Genomic DNA, 14,932 nt, shown 5'->3' on the forward strand with positions numbered 1-14,932 from the left:
CAGCACTGCACATGGGAGCACTAGGCAGCACTCAGCACTCCATTTGGGGGCCATTTCAAACAGCAAAATTGCCACCCAAAAGCACAAAACGAGAAAATCATGGCACTAACTGGGCCATGAGCAGGACGCTCATTTGCAGTGTGAGCGCTGGCACAAGGCAGGAGTCAAAGGCCTTGTCGGCCTCAGCTGCAAATGTGCGCATCAGTCAACACCAGTGTCCTGCACTCTGGGCACATCCATGAAAGGCCACAGGTGCCAGTCTGGGGGTTACAAGGACATTTCAGCCAGTAGGTGATTCATACACAGGGATTTCGTGAATGAGGACTGGCTCTCCCTCTCTCCCTCACGGGCCCGATCGCTGGAGTTAGAGGCTGAGGGTGCCCGGGCCCGATGCCATCATCATCCTCACCAGTGTGGGAGGTGAGGCTGTCTAAGCCCAGACAGGGCACCATCCCAGGTGTCCCTAGTCCTTCCATCCCAGACACCAGCTGGCGTCCCCTTTTACCTTCTTACCATCCAGCAGTTGACAGGGTTGGTAAAAATATACCATCACCAGAGGACTTTCTGGAGCTTTGCTCAGCGGGTGCTGAGTGAGTTGGTCTGAATGAAACCCTGGCAGACGCCGCTGCGTGGGGCGGGGCAGTTACCTGTCCAGCTCTTCCCGCAGCCTCCGGTTCTCGTCTGTGACGTTGTCGTTGACCCTCTGCTCCAGCTGCAGAGCCTCCCGCTCAGCGCTCAGCAGCTTCTCCAGCTGCCCCAGCGCCGCCCCGTGTCTCACCATGTCCTGATGCCTGTGGAGGGAACACACCCACTAGGAACAGGCACCCCAGAAGACTGCAGAGCCTCCCAAAAGCAGCTTCTCTCTGCAGAGCTGAGGGGGATACAGATGGGCAGGGAGTGGGCCTGGGCAGCTGAGAAATGGGAGAATGGCAGTTGGGACAGCCTGGGGCCAGCTCTGGGGGATCTCCTCCAGCTGCGGAGCTGAGCTCTCCTCTTCCCACCTGAGGTGTCTCCGTGGTCCCTTCTAGTCCCTGTCACAGCAGCCTCCCTCTGCTAGTCTGCTGAGAACACCACGACTGACCAGAGGCTTGCCTGGTGGGGCCCAAGCAGCTGCCGGGGCGAGTTGCACATACACATGCACACACACAGACACATCCTGCTCCTCAAGGCACTGCCAATCCAGCCCTTAACCTCCCCCATAACTTACCCCTCAGTTTGGGGCTTTTATTTTCTTCCTGCCTCAATCTTCATTACAGAACAGTGTCTCTGGAGGGCAGTAGAGCACAAGAGGGAGGCCCTGACCAGCCCTTGGCCAATCCTCTAGTGTCCAGGGACAGCCTGATCCTCCCGCCTGCTGGAACCTCTCATGTCCAGGGAACCTCTTGTGTCCGGGGATGGCTCAGGAAACTCTCCCCCAGGCTGACCTTCCTGCCTGCTGGAACCTTCCAAGTCCAGGGATGGCTTGGGAGCTCCCCACTTCCAAGGTGCTGACTGAGTCGTCTGCAGCCCTCCACCCCCGTCCCACCCACCCCCTATCAGCTGTCCTTGTACCATCTGCCTGGAGCCAACACTTGTGGAGACTCAAACTCGGAAACCAGCTCAGGCGGCTGTTTCAAGACAAATGTGCGTATGGCCTTTAGCCACGGGCAGAGGCTGCCCCGAGTGGGAGGTGAAAAGTGGGGGTGGGCTCTGCCTGGCTTGCAGGGTGGTGATCTTTCTCATCCAGGCTAACGATTCTGGAAAAACTCATCCCCATTTGACAAAGAGGGCCATGGACCATTAGGGTCCCGACTCCTGCCTCCCAGTTGTGTCTTGGACAAGCACACTGGTCAAGCATATTCCAACCATTAGTAATTGCCCTGCTGCAGGAAGACGCTGAGAGAGTCTTGCTCCCATTGAATCCCTAGTACGGGGTCTGACATCAGCCAGCGTGTGCTGGGGAACGAGTGAGTGTCCGTGTTGTGTCAAATGGAATGAATGCAGAGCCATCATCCTTGTCTTCCAGGCACCTGCACCACAAACCTGTAGCCCGGCTGCAGACATACCAAGGGGTCTCTAGCTATCTTTCCAACCAGCGAAACCTACAGAGTAGCACAGAGGGTCCGCATGTTTTATGGAGCAAGAAGCTACAGGAAAAACAGCAATGAACTCCTCCTTCAGAGCCATTCAGATTCCACCTGCACAAACCTTCCCGGTCTGAACAGACATTAGGAACACATCATGACACTTACAAATATAACATTAGGTACATCATGACACTGTTATAAATATAACAGGACATTAGGTATATCATGACACTGTTATAAATATGACAGGACATTAAGGATGAGGCCTGTAAGCACCTGGTGAGGGGTGGGCACCACACCAGTTTCCCATCATTAGTCAGCTGGGTGCATTCCCGCCACATCTAGACACAGGACCCACATCCAGTAGATGCTCACTAAGCATCACGTGAACACAGTATGGGTGCGGGAGGAGGAGAGATGGAGATGCCAAGAGGCTCATGATGCTCATTTTGGCTGGAAGGAGCAGGCCTAATAGGAGCAGACATGCCAGCAGCCCCGAAGGATGGAGACCTGGGTGGAAAAGGGGGTGGAAGGCCCCAAAGAGAGTCAACAGGAAGTGCTAGGTAAGTGAATAAATGAGTGTCATCACCCCCAGGCTCACGACATCATCAGATGCCCTCACCAGGCTTGGCTGGCTTAGCGGCCTCCCTGGATCCCTGCGAGGGAAACTCCTGCCCTTCAGCTGCTCCCACTAAAGAACCAGCATCTGCTTCGCGTCTTGTGAGGCAGAGTCACAGGAAACACCGTCAGCAGGGACGTCTCACAAGCACAATGTGTGGACGACAGCTCCCTCCTGCGCTGCTCCAGGTGTCTGAGAGGATCCCCCCTCTCCCGCCTTTGAGTCCCATGCACATCCACCTCTCCCAGGCTCTGGGTCCTGCTGCACCTTCCCGGGGCCTGGCGCAATCAGGATCTGCCCGGCAGGAGCTCGGGTCATGTTGGCGGACTGCATGCACACAAAGCCCCCATTTGTCAGGAGCACAAAGTTAAGATTTATGCATTTCAACATACATCAGTTTTACCCCAAAGAAAAGGCTCATGGAGGTAGAGAGGAGGTCACAATGAACCGAGAAAGGCAGTGTTGACAAGGACTGAAGCTGGTGATGGCACACAGCGCTTTCACTGCACTATTCTGTGTATTCCTATCTATTCAAAAGTTTTCAAAATTAAAAGTTAAAAAAAAAAAAAAGCCCAGACTTTGAGACTTTGACAGGGAAGAACAGGCCTGGGAAGCTAGGGAAGCACATCACTGCAGACAGGCAGCTCGGTGAACGTCCCCCGACATTCTTGGTTTGGAGACAAAAGGAAGAGGGAGTAGGAATCTTCAGGGGAGCAGGGCCCCCAAAGCTGACACGTGGTTTCCCTGAACTGGGAGTAGTGTGCACACCCTTCCCCCTGGGGACCCTCCTGCCCCCGTCTCCAGCTGCACAAAAGCCACACCGCTGAAGGTGAAGCTCGATGTACTTCTATTCACTGTGAAGCAGCAGGTCCAGAGGAAACTCGAGGGGCCAGAGCGAAGGGGGGACAGGAGCCCAGGGGAGCCCGCCAGTCTGCCCGCCAGTAGCCGGCACGCACCTATCCTTTTGAGACTTGTGCACCAGCTCCAGGGTGCGATGCAGCAGCGTCTTCTGGCGGCTATGCTCGTCCTTGAGGGCCTCGTACTCCCCTAACAGGTGCTCGTGGAGCGAGCCCAGGCTCGTGTGCTCCTGCAGCAGGGCCTCATAAGCTGCTACCAGCTGCGCCTCCTCCTCGGGCCTCCCCAGCTGCTTGGTGGCGAGCTGCGGGGCCTCCGGGCCCTGCTGCAGGGCCTGGCTTTCTGCCTCCAGCTCCCCGAGCTCCTGCTCCTGGGCCTGTGACTTCTGGCTGCTGCTCTCCAGGGTCTGCTGCAGCCTCTGGTTCTCCAGTATCAGGCCCTGGTTCTCACACTCCAGAGCGTCGGTGGCTGTCTTCAGAGAGGAGACCTCCCTGGCCAGCTTCTCCTTCTCCTTCTCCAGCTCCGCCACCTGCTCCACCTGCTCGGTCATCTGCTCCAGGTCCCGGTACAGCTGCTGCTTCACCAACTGCAGCTTGTTGAGGCTGGTGCTGGTCTCTGCCCCCGTCTGGTGGAGGTCTCTGCTCCCCTTCTTGATGTCCTTCATGCAGGCCTCACTGGTGACCTGGGACCTCTGCCGCAGAGACCGGACCAGTTCGTTGAGACAAACCCTTATTTGATCAAGATCATCGACCTGCAAGAAAACACAATGAAAAAGACACAGGCAGCTGTGTGAACATATTTCAGGGGTTTGGGTCCAAACTAGGGGACTAAAGTGTAGGCCTGGAAAGACCACGCCACCGTGGACCCGACAGAAGTTCTAACATTTCCCAGAGGCCTGATATGGACACAAGGTGAAGGGCACGGAGATCCCCACTGAGACAGTTCAAAGTCAAGCACATGCACAACAGCCAGGCTGGTTTAGAAACATAAACTACATCTCCTCCTACTTAACACAGTGAAAGTGATGTCACTCGGTTCTTTCTATCCTGGTCGGCAGGGGCCCGAGGAGCTGGCCCACCCCTGTGGCCTCTCCTTAAGACACTCTCCCCACAGACATTGCATGTGACCTTCTCTCTGCCTTGAACACACACCGCCCTCCAAGCTCTGGCCTTCAGCATCACGGGCTCCTCTTCACCCTCCAGGGCTCAGTGTGTGTCAGCTCGTAAGAAAAGCCCTGCACCACTATTCTAAGTGTCCTACACCTAGCAAGGCGCTCCCAGGACTCTCGCACATTCCCTCAATAGCACACATCTGAAGTTACCTGGCTTGTCACCTGTCATTCTGACTTCTAAACTGTAACCCAGATCAGGGTGGGGATTGCGCCTGCCCTGGGATGATACACAGCACCTTGTCAGCACCCTCTTCAGCACCATGAGAGAGGCTGAAACTCAAGTGCTTGATACTGAGCCTCCCTTGCAGCTAGGGCTAGTCATGTGTCGGGTCTGGCCAATGAGATGTTGATAGAGTCCTGGGGAGACCTTCCCTCTGTACCTTCACCCTCTACCTTCTTCCTGCCCATTTTTGGGGGAGGTACAATAGTCTCTGCCAAGACCAGCAGAGCACAGAGAGAGAAGCCTGGCTCCTGGTGGCCTCACTGAGATGCTGTCCCACCACTGGACTGCCTACCCTGGGACTTCTTGTGGTGGGAGGCAAATTAGCCCTGGAGGTTTGCCAGGGTGATCAGTGTGACACTGGACATTTGGAGAAAGTTCATTCTTTGTCCTGTGGTGCTGACTCATAAGCTGCGGGACACTTAGCAGCATCCCTGGCCTCTACCCAGCATAGCCAGGAGCACCTCCTCCCTCCTCCAAGTCATGACTATCAAAAGGAAGATGGCCAGTGTCCCTGGGAAGCAACATCTGCCCCCAGCACCCTGATGTGGCTGAGAATTGCTGTCTGAGCTGCAGCTGAGTGAGGAAACCAGAGATCCATGGGCCACTGATAAATTACCAGGCCATGACAATGGTCCTGGACTCTTCCTCTGGCAGGCAGGGCCTCCAGGGGAGTTGTTCGCTCTGGAGGACCTACCTGTCTGGCCTTGTCAGACTTTAGGATCTCCATGTCGCTGTGCAATCGTTCTCTATCTTCCATCAGCTCCTCGCTGAGGGTCTCCAAATCCTGGCTGCTCTGCTTTTCTCTCTGCAGCTCCATCTGCAGCTCTTCAATCTGCAGAGCCAAAGACCAAGCCCATTGAAGAGTTAGTTTTATGAAGTGAACTGTAATTTAAAGAAATCCCAATGCTGTCAGCCCCACAGATACTTTAACAGGCCTTTTCTCAAGGAAAGACCTTCTTCCTGACATTGGGGAGGTCCAACAGCCACTGCCAAGGCCAGCAGAGCAGGGAGAAACAAGCTGGCTCCTGATGGCATCACTGGGCCACCTCCCCACATCAGGCCTTGTTCTGCAGTGACCTCCCCATACCCTTGACCACTTCTTCTCAGCCCACAGATTGCACCTTCAGCTCATGGTAGAGAAAAAGTTCTTGGCCCCCATTGGTCAGCTTCCCTCCCAGCTCACCACTCCTCACTCTCTCTGCTTCCATCTTAGGTCCTGTCTACTACTATCCTTGGAGCCAGGTCACATGTCCTGGGGCCAGCAGCCACACCCACTGGATATCCTGGAGGTACTCCACCTGGTTGGGGAAATTCCTATTCACCCAGCTTCTCGGAGTGGTCCTCTGCCATGTCTGTCCTTCCTCTCACCCTCCAAGTAAATGTGTCCCCAAGGCCTGTCCTCTTTCCCCATGTGGCTCCCCCCTCCACAGCCCACTGCCTGCCACAGGCCACACCACCTTCCATCTTGCCTGGACAATGGCCCAGTCACCAGCCCCGCAAAAAGTTCTTCTGCTGGGACCCACCAGTGCCCAACCTCCCTGAACAGGAACGGCCAAGATCAGCACTTCTCTCACACTGTGCCTGACACCTGAACAACGTGATGGACACAGACTCAGACTCTGGAGGCCAGGGCGGGACCTGAGGTTCCGCTCCCAGGTGAGGCCCATGCTGCTGTCCTTCCCATTGACACCAAACTCATCACCAGCTGGGAGGTGGGAGAAAGGGTTGCTTCCTGCTACCAATGTGACCACTAGTGGGTTTCCATAACTGACACAGGGCCAGCAAGCAACAGGCATCATCAGGAGCCTCTGTCAGTGTGAAGTGCTCAGCACACAGCTCGCAGGCCGCAAGTATGAGGAAACAGCTGATCCCTTGTGAGAGCCCTGTCCCCTCACCCGTCACCAGAGCTTCTGCCATAGTCGATTGGGGCTGGGGCCCAAGAATCTGCATGTTGACTTGTGACCCTGATGCTGCGGGTTTGGGGTGACTGCTCTAAATACTGGATCTCCAAAGTCAAAGATGGTTCTCAAAGCCTTTAAGGACTCCAGACCTCAGGACACCAATTAAAACCTCTTGGGGTCGGTCTCTCAGACCCCCAGTGACCCAGTGGGCAGCCAGGACCAGGAGCCTACTCTCTTCGCCTGTCTGGAGTGTGGATGGCACAGGTAGCTTTACCAAGCTCCCAGAAAGATGGCTGTTCTAATGTCAGCTCTGCCCTCTTGTCTGGGGGAGGGCCACCCTGCCTTTCTCTCACAGGTAAAGGTTTCTGTCTCCAGACTCCTCTGGAAACAGCAGCCAGGCTCGCTTCTTCCCCGTGAGTGGAGAGGGCCGGGCACACTGGGGCTCCCATTCATGTCCTCACATCTCCCTGTCAGCATACCAAGCCCCCTGCCTCAACTTGGGGACTCTCGGACGGGGGAGCCTCACCCAGCCAGAGCCAATGGCAACATGCGCTACAACATGCCACGTGTCTGAGCCTTTCTCAGAAGTAAAAACGTCTTTCTGGTCGTTCTTCATCATTGCCCCACTTCCTAGCACAAGGCCTGGACTCAGCAGAGAACCAAGCATCTCCTCAGTGGCAGGGCCCATACCTGAGAGTGGCTCTGAGGAGGAAGGCCCTGGACAATTGTCACCAGCCATCATTCAGGGAAGGGTACGGGGTCAGAGAAATCGAGTAATTTGTCCAAGCCCCACAGTGAGGATGTGGCCGAGCTCCATTTACAGTGGTGGGCCAACCCCAGCCCTGCTGTCACTCAGCCGGGGCCTGTGGAGTATGCCCCAACCCCACCTCGCTCACCCCCCTTACTGTGGATACTTCACCTGCCACCCCTTCCCTCCCAGAGAAAGAACGTTGCTCCAGCCTTTGTGTATCTGACTGTTGTTGCTTCTGGTCTGAGATGTGGCTGCCCCACGTCACACCCACACTGCTGGCCAACCCCACCTCTCTCTCTGTCTGATCCTTCCTGCCCTGCACTGGAGCCTTTGTTGCTGTCTGTCCCCAAAGGACCCCATTCCCCTAGGAGATCTCACTGGCTGAGATGCGAGCGGCCCCACAGGGTTTCTCATCCCTCCCAAAGCACCGGACTTGGGCTCATGGGGTGAGGCTGTGGTTCCCAGAACCAGCCTCTCAGCCCCTGTGCTGCCCTACTGTTCCCATGACAGGCCCCCAAGGGGCTGCCTCTCTTCCTCTGACAACCAGGGATCCTCGTTGAAGAAATGAACTCTTGGGATATCAATGTGGTTAGATGAGGGAGTGGCACCTTCTCTAAGGTCCACAAAAGTGTCCTGAGTTACAGGGAAGGATGTTAACTTCGGGAACTAAGGTTTAGAGACATTCAGACCAAAGTGAGCCTACAACCTGGGTGACGCTCTGAGTGGTGGGAGACCAGAGCTGGCAGCAGAGGGCCAAGGACTCCAGGCTACAGTGTCCTGGCTGACCCTTTTCCCTCCTTCTTGGACAACTCCCAGAGTGGCCATGCTGTCTAGATTTGTCAGAGGCTGTGCCTTCCCTCTCCCAGGAAGGTCAGTGTTGGGCCATGTCACCTGCGGTACTTAGCTGATGGCCGAGAGGCACCATCCACTCCATGTTAAGGGGGACTAGTCACCTGCCAGGCTCGGGGGAGAAAGCACAGCCAGCCCTGCTGGGTCAGGACAGATGAAGCCAAGTCCCAAGCGGGCCAAGCAGGAAGGGAAGCCCGCAGGATGGAAGGAGGAGCCCGCCACAGAGCAACGGCCACCTTCCCAGGGCTCCTGGCACCTGGCACAGGGCAGCTCTCGTCTGGGAACTGTGGCCTCGCCTTTCTACCAGGGACTCTGAGCCAAGACATGGCTCCTGAGGGCTGTGGCAGGACCATATGGTGTCCTACCAGGGAACTGATGCAGAGAGGAAGCATGGGTGGGACCCGAGACATGGGGGGCTAAGGAGTCGTGCCAGGGTGATGGCACCCACCGCCAGCCCTGCTTATGCAGAGGAGGGACTGAGGGAGGAGAAGCACCAGCAGCATCTCTCGGGCCTGCGGGCACTGGGCCACAGGTCACATCACAGGCCTTCTGCAGCAGACCCGGGAGGACCCGCCGAGTCGGAGGTCTCATCTTTCTAACAGAAAATTCTTATTATTTCAGCCGAGGTTGGTCTGCCATTTAGAGACATTTCCTGTGCCAGGCCCACGTGAGCCTAAGAACCCTACACTGTCCAGTGGCTTTCCCAGTGCTGGCTGCACCGAGGGACATGGCATGAGGCAGGCTTCCTACTGTCCCACAGAGAAAGGACAAACTATTTGCCAGCTACTGTGCTGCAAGGCACACAATGCCTCAAGGGGACAAGGAGACTGAGTCATGGAACCCTGGATGTCCCACGGGAGGCCTGGGCAAACCACTCCACAGGAGGGGCTGCCCTGAGCCTCACCCAGAGATAAAGTGCCAGCAGAGCTGGACCCAGGTCTCCTGCCTGCAGCCCGTGTCCTTCCTGCTGCCGATGCAGCTTCAGCAAATGACACTGGCGGGACTCATGGGTAGGTTGGGACAGACACCCAGACACCTGAAAGCACCAGTCCCACAAGGTGGTCAGCAAGAGTTCCCTTGCCCTTCCCTCATCCAGAATGTGGTCAAGCTGTGTGCACAGCCCACAGTGCCGCCCTGCCATCCCCGGTGTGGCTGTAGGAACTGATCCCCTGACCCAGAGTGGCCAGCACAGGAGGCCATCCTAGCCTCTCCCAGCCCTCCTTGCTGTGGGAATGGGGTCCTCCTGACTGTAGGACCAGGCCTGTTCCCCAGATGTCCGTGTTGCACTGTACTGCTGGGGAGACCCGGGGGCTGTCCAGAAAAGAAATGCAGTTAAGCCACCTCCCCCCTCATCCCACCGATGGGAAGGAGAGTGAGCACGGACCTTGTTCACCCGCAGCAATGCCCCGAAATGGCCCATCAATGATCCCACACTCAGGTGCGCGTCTCCCATCACTACTCCTGTCCAACGCCCACCGAGGTATCTCAAACAGGGCGCTGCTCTCTTTCCATTAATCGCTTACCATGTGCTGGACCCTTCATCTACACTAACTCACATGACCCTCACACCACCTATTAGGTGGGTCCATAGTCAACCCCATTTCACAGATGAAGGCAACAAGGCACACAGAGGTCCATCTTGTCTGGTCACTTGCTTCAGGGACACATCACGATGCCTCCTGACTCTTCTCAGTGATTAATTGCCCTTGTCCCTCTGCTACCCCTGTGGCTGCCCTGGATTCTGCATTTCTCACAGCTGTGCAGCCTCACCAGCACCTGGGGGCTCCACCTGGCCACCTGCTTGCCCGTGGGTTCCAGACACCACCCATGGTTACCTTCTGGCTGAGCTGCTGGCTCTCCCTCTCCAGCTCCTTGCACTTGAGGCTGCTCTTATGCAGTGCCAGGGACGTGTCTTGCAGCCCCTGGATGGTGCTCTGGAGGCTCTGGCCCTCCTCCAGCTTCAGGATGTGGATGGAGCTGCATTCCTTCAGCTCAAATTCAGACTTCCTGGAGGCTGAAGTTCAAAGTCGTGTCAGAACCCAGATTCCAGGGGCCTCCATTTCCCCTCTCTGCCCCCGGGCTCAAGATAGCCATCAGCCCGAGCCCAAGGCTTGAGGGGTTGGGATGGTCTCCCACAGGTCATCTGGGTACCCTCTCTTTTTCACAGTGTGCTGTTGCGATCCGCACTTGAGGATTCCTCAGACCACTATGGCCCCTTGCTGGCTCAGCTTATATCTCCCAGGGGGGCGACCCAGAGCTGAGGAGGAAAGCAGGTGACAGTGAAGAAGCCAATGCAAAAGTTCAAGGCCATGGAACTGCTGGAACCACTTTTACCAAGTTCTAACCTGACTTTCAAGTCAAGGATTTCAGGGACTAACAGAAATGGCAAACAGATGTCATTTTCTGTGCCAGCTCTGAGTGGTGGGAGTCTGGGTAACTCAGCTGGGGCTGGGGGGGGCACAATAATTGACCATTATGTCCGCCAGGGGTGGTAGAGGCCATGGGGAACATATGCCCAGTACTTGCCATCCCCATATAAGGTCCTTTGGACAGAGATTTCATTTTGTAACTTCACAATTACATTGGAAAAGGAATGACATAGTATATCTAAATTGCTTTAAGAGTCCGAAGCAAGATAAAAACATAAGTTAAAGATAGAAAACTTTACTTTGCTTTTAAACAGCTTAAATGCAGAATAGAAAAGGGAGCACAGATCCAAGGAGTATGGGGGTTCTGGGCCCCTTCCTGCCACACCAGGTGCGTGACTTTAGGTAGGTCCCGGGGCTTTTTCATGAAGAAAAAATGAATGTATATGAAAGCCCTCGAAGGAGGGCTCAGGGTTATTCCCTTGCCTGTCCCTCCAGTGCCACGTGCTCAGCCCTGGGAGCCTATCACACTGTATTGCTAATAGTGCAGCACCTCCACCTGCTGCTGCTTCACCACCCTAGGGGCTGGGAGAACACAGGGGCGGCTTTCACAGCAGGCACATCAAGCTGGAAACAAAATGCGTGTGCCCAGCAACTCTGGACCATCACAAGGAAAAAAGTGTCTGCATCCCGCCCTTTATTCTCATCTCCCACCAAGGAGAGCAGTGCAGACCCAAAAAGCCAAAACATGCTAAAAACCCCAGCAGCAGGCAGCTCAGCAGTGCAGCAAATGAGCCGTCATGGTCCTGACTGTATCCCAGCGCTGACCACACACAGACACGCGCCATCAACACAAGGAGACACGTGAAGGGCTTCGTCCTGACAAGGCTACAAATGACGTTAACCGACTAAAACACCTGTAATCCACACACTGCCGTCATGCGGACAGTACCTCTGCAGCATTCACTTTTAAAATAGCATTTTTTAAAACTGTGCTGAAATATATTCATTCAACACAGAACTCACTGTTTTAACCACTTTTAAGCAAGCAGTTCTGGGGCATTAGATACATTCCCACTGTCCTGCAACCGTCACCAATGCCCACCCCAAGCTTTTCCATTGTCTCACCGGAAGCTCTGCACTCATGGAAATGATTGTGAAGGTTCTTCAGGTACAACAATGGAATTCACTGCAAGCCTCATTTCCTCTCCCATAAAAGCCAGTGCCTCAGGCTATTATGATGACAACAGTTTATTGGGAAGACAACCAATGGTTCTTTACTGGGTGCTGCACTCATGAGCACCCCAAGAACCAGGGCAATGGGATATCTTCTACTAAGGCAGGGCGATAAGAGCAGCCTTCTTTGGTTGGTGCCCGTGGGCCAGGCACAGCGTGTGCTTTGCTGTCTCCTCTCAGAGGATATTCACAGCAACCCTGTAAGGCAGCTTCATTGCCCCTATTTTGCAGATAAGAAAACAGGTTTAAAAGGGGTCACCTAGCTAACAAGTGGAGGAGCCAGGACTCTAGGCCAGGCCTTTCTGCCTCAAAAAGTCACCATACCACCCACGCACAAGTACATTCCATTTTGTTCATGAGCTTCCAGTGAAGCAGTAGAAGTGGGAAACACGGAGAATAAATCACTGCCACTGACCTGAGGGGCTCACAAACTACCTTGACCAGTCTGAGTCAGTGAGGCTTTCCAGCCCCACCAGCCACCCTGGTCTCTTACAGAAACACATTGGGTCTGAGATGGTCCCTGCCAGCTGGCACCACCTCTGTGTTCCTCCAAGGGGCAGGGGTCCTCCCGGATGAACTTGAACTCCCAGACCCCGAGGGACTCCCTGTTTTCCCGAGGGACTCCTCGGCCCCAGGACTGCAGCCACATAAACCACAGAAAGAACTAACATCTCACACAGATCAATAGATAGTTCGATGAACTGATTTTAGGTTTGGAACTGATGGGACCCCTGCAAGAGAAGAAATATCCAGCTGCTTTCACCAGCCTTTCCATTATGCTTAGGACTGTTAATCAGAATTGAAAAAGCAGCCCCCTCCCCAAACCAGCCAAGAGCCTTCCTGCTCTGTAAAGTTCTCAAAAAACATTCCTTGCACCCTCAGGTGCATGTTGCTATCTTTGAAACCAGGAACTGGCTATTGTTTGCCAGGCACTGAGGCTTCCTGATGCACTGGCACCCCCCAGCCACCTACCCCTGGCCAACTCAACACCTCCTCTGTCGGGGGTGTTGGGCAGGGCGCAGACACAAGAGGGAGAGAAAGAGGCCTGGGTCCCGTGAGAAGCAGCCACTTAGCAGCCCCTACCCAGGGAGACAGAACAGACAGCATCCATCTTGCCCAATTATGCAAATGAACAGAGGAAATAATGCCCAGGGGACATTTATAGTGAAGATTAGTCACCCCTGGGATGTCTCCTGCCCTCCAGAGCTTTCAGTCACCCATGGGTAGATCTGAGACATTCTCTGCAGTCAGCTTGCTGTAGTCTGTGAGCTGCTGGCACTGTCCATATGGGAACTGAGAAATCTGGCAACACTTTGTATTGCATGCCAGGCCCTTCATGTTCTCCTGGGGAGAGCTGTGAGGAAACGACCCTTGAATAGAGTCCTATGTCCTTGACGTGAGGATGGGCTGACACATAAGACTCAGAGCCAAGGGCTCAGCTCCCTGAATGAGGGAGGCACCACAGCTGGGCTGGCTCCTGGGCACCTGGGGCTGCGGCCTACCCTCCGACAGGGGTGCGTCCTGGGGCAGCTGCTCCAGCGCCTGGCCCAGGTGGGCGGACTCACTCGAGCTCCCCCGCTGAGCAGTCTTGAGGACTGTGATCTCCTCCAGCAGCTCCTCAGTGCGCTTGTTGTGTGCGTCTTGGTCCTAATGCAGGAAGAGGGAAGGCGTGAGGATGCAGCCTGGGGCAGACCCTGGACAGGCCCCAGCCCCTGTGCATCCACCCTCATTCCCCCAGATGAAGGGCCTCCGTGCACCTGCTCACTTCCCAAAACACAGCTGCACAGAAATGACTCCTGCAAGGCCCAGCTGTGAGAGTTACAACCACTAAGAGATGTTGAGCCAGGGACCTGGGTGATGAAGACACCTGAGGTCTCTAACTGAGTGGTGTCTGAACAAAGTATCTACAGCACAGGCCTTAAAGCAAGTAATGTGATGAAGGCAGCTGTGAAGCCCCTGAGCAGGCCTTGGGCCTAACACACTCGGAAAGGCCATGGGACTAACATACCACAGCTCAGCCCGCATCGCACACACCAGCAGAAACCCTTTTTGCGACACCCATGTACATCCATCCTTACAGAAAAGCAGCACAGCGGTCAAGCCCTATCTGGTTGAGGGACCCTAAGTGGTGCCCACTCAAGCCGCTGAGCTTAGGAAGCGTCTCCCACAGTCAGTGGGTCAGCATGTCAGCAGCAGCACCAACCCAGTAGCTGAAAATCAGAGCAGGGCACCACATAACCTGACACTGCCCCAATCTGTGTTACATGGGTCACAACAGCTTGTAATACCAATTCCAGGTCCTGCAGCTTCTGTGTCAGCTTCAAGTTCTTCTCCCCCAGCTGGTAAAGTTCGTCAAGCTGGGCCTCAGCCACAGCCAGCTGCTCCTTCAAGATGGACTTGGTGTCCATCAACGTGAAGTTATCTTGTACCAGCCCCTGGTCAGCAAAAACATACACGAAACCGTCAGATTCAAGCCCCTGCTTCGTGATGACAGCGTCCTTCCAGGCATCTGGACCCAAACCAACAACCTAGGGATACAACTGCCACCACAGGAAAAGTCTGTCTCCACTTTTGAGCCCCTGAACCTTTTCCACGAGGCCAAGCCAATGGACTTTCTCTATGAAAAAATCCACGAATCAAGCTATTTAAATCCAGGAAGGAAACACTTCCTCAGTATCCCCTTTTTGCCAGCCGAGGTGTGAGAGTGCCTGGCATGTGTAACCTCTGTGGTTGGACAAGTGCACCTGCTGACAAGAAGAGGACTTCATTGAACCTGGTTCCTTAACGAAAAACTGGTGGGTCAATACACGGTTCCTATTTGAATATTTTACACACACCCTTGGGAAACCAACAGCTCTCCGCAGTTTCCTGGAAATGAGGAGTCTGTAAGACACA

General features: G+C 54.9%; 1 protein-coding gene across 1 annotated transcript in view; it reads right to left on the reverse strand.

Annotated features, from left to right (window-relative positions):
* Positions 1–14,932, reverse strand: part of LOC308552034 (protein Daple-like) — a gene marked incomplete at both ends in the record, with an annotated part of 61,594 nt that overhangs the window by 24,024 nt on the left and 22,638 nt on the right. Inside the window, 6 exon segments of the mRNA XM_081163001.1 lie at positions 648–791; positions 3,642–4,291; positions 5,629–5,766; positions 10,271–10,449; positions 13,540–13,684; positions 14,326–14,472. Coding sequence (XP_081019127.1) covers positions 648–791; positions 3,642–4,291; positions 5,629–5,766; positions 10,271–10,449; positions 13,540–13,684; positions 14,326–14,472 — 1,403 coding nt within the window.

Source organism: Miniopterus schreibersii (genome assembly GCF_964146895.1).
Source record: "Miniopterus schreibersii genome assembly, contig: HAP1_SCAFFOLD_76, whole genome shotgun sequence".
Lineage (NCBI taxonomy): Eukaryota > Metazoa > Chordata > Mammalia > Chiroptera > Miniopteridae > Miniopterus > Miniopterus schreibersii.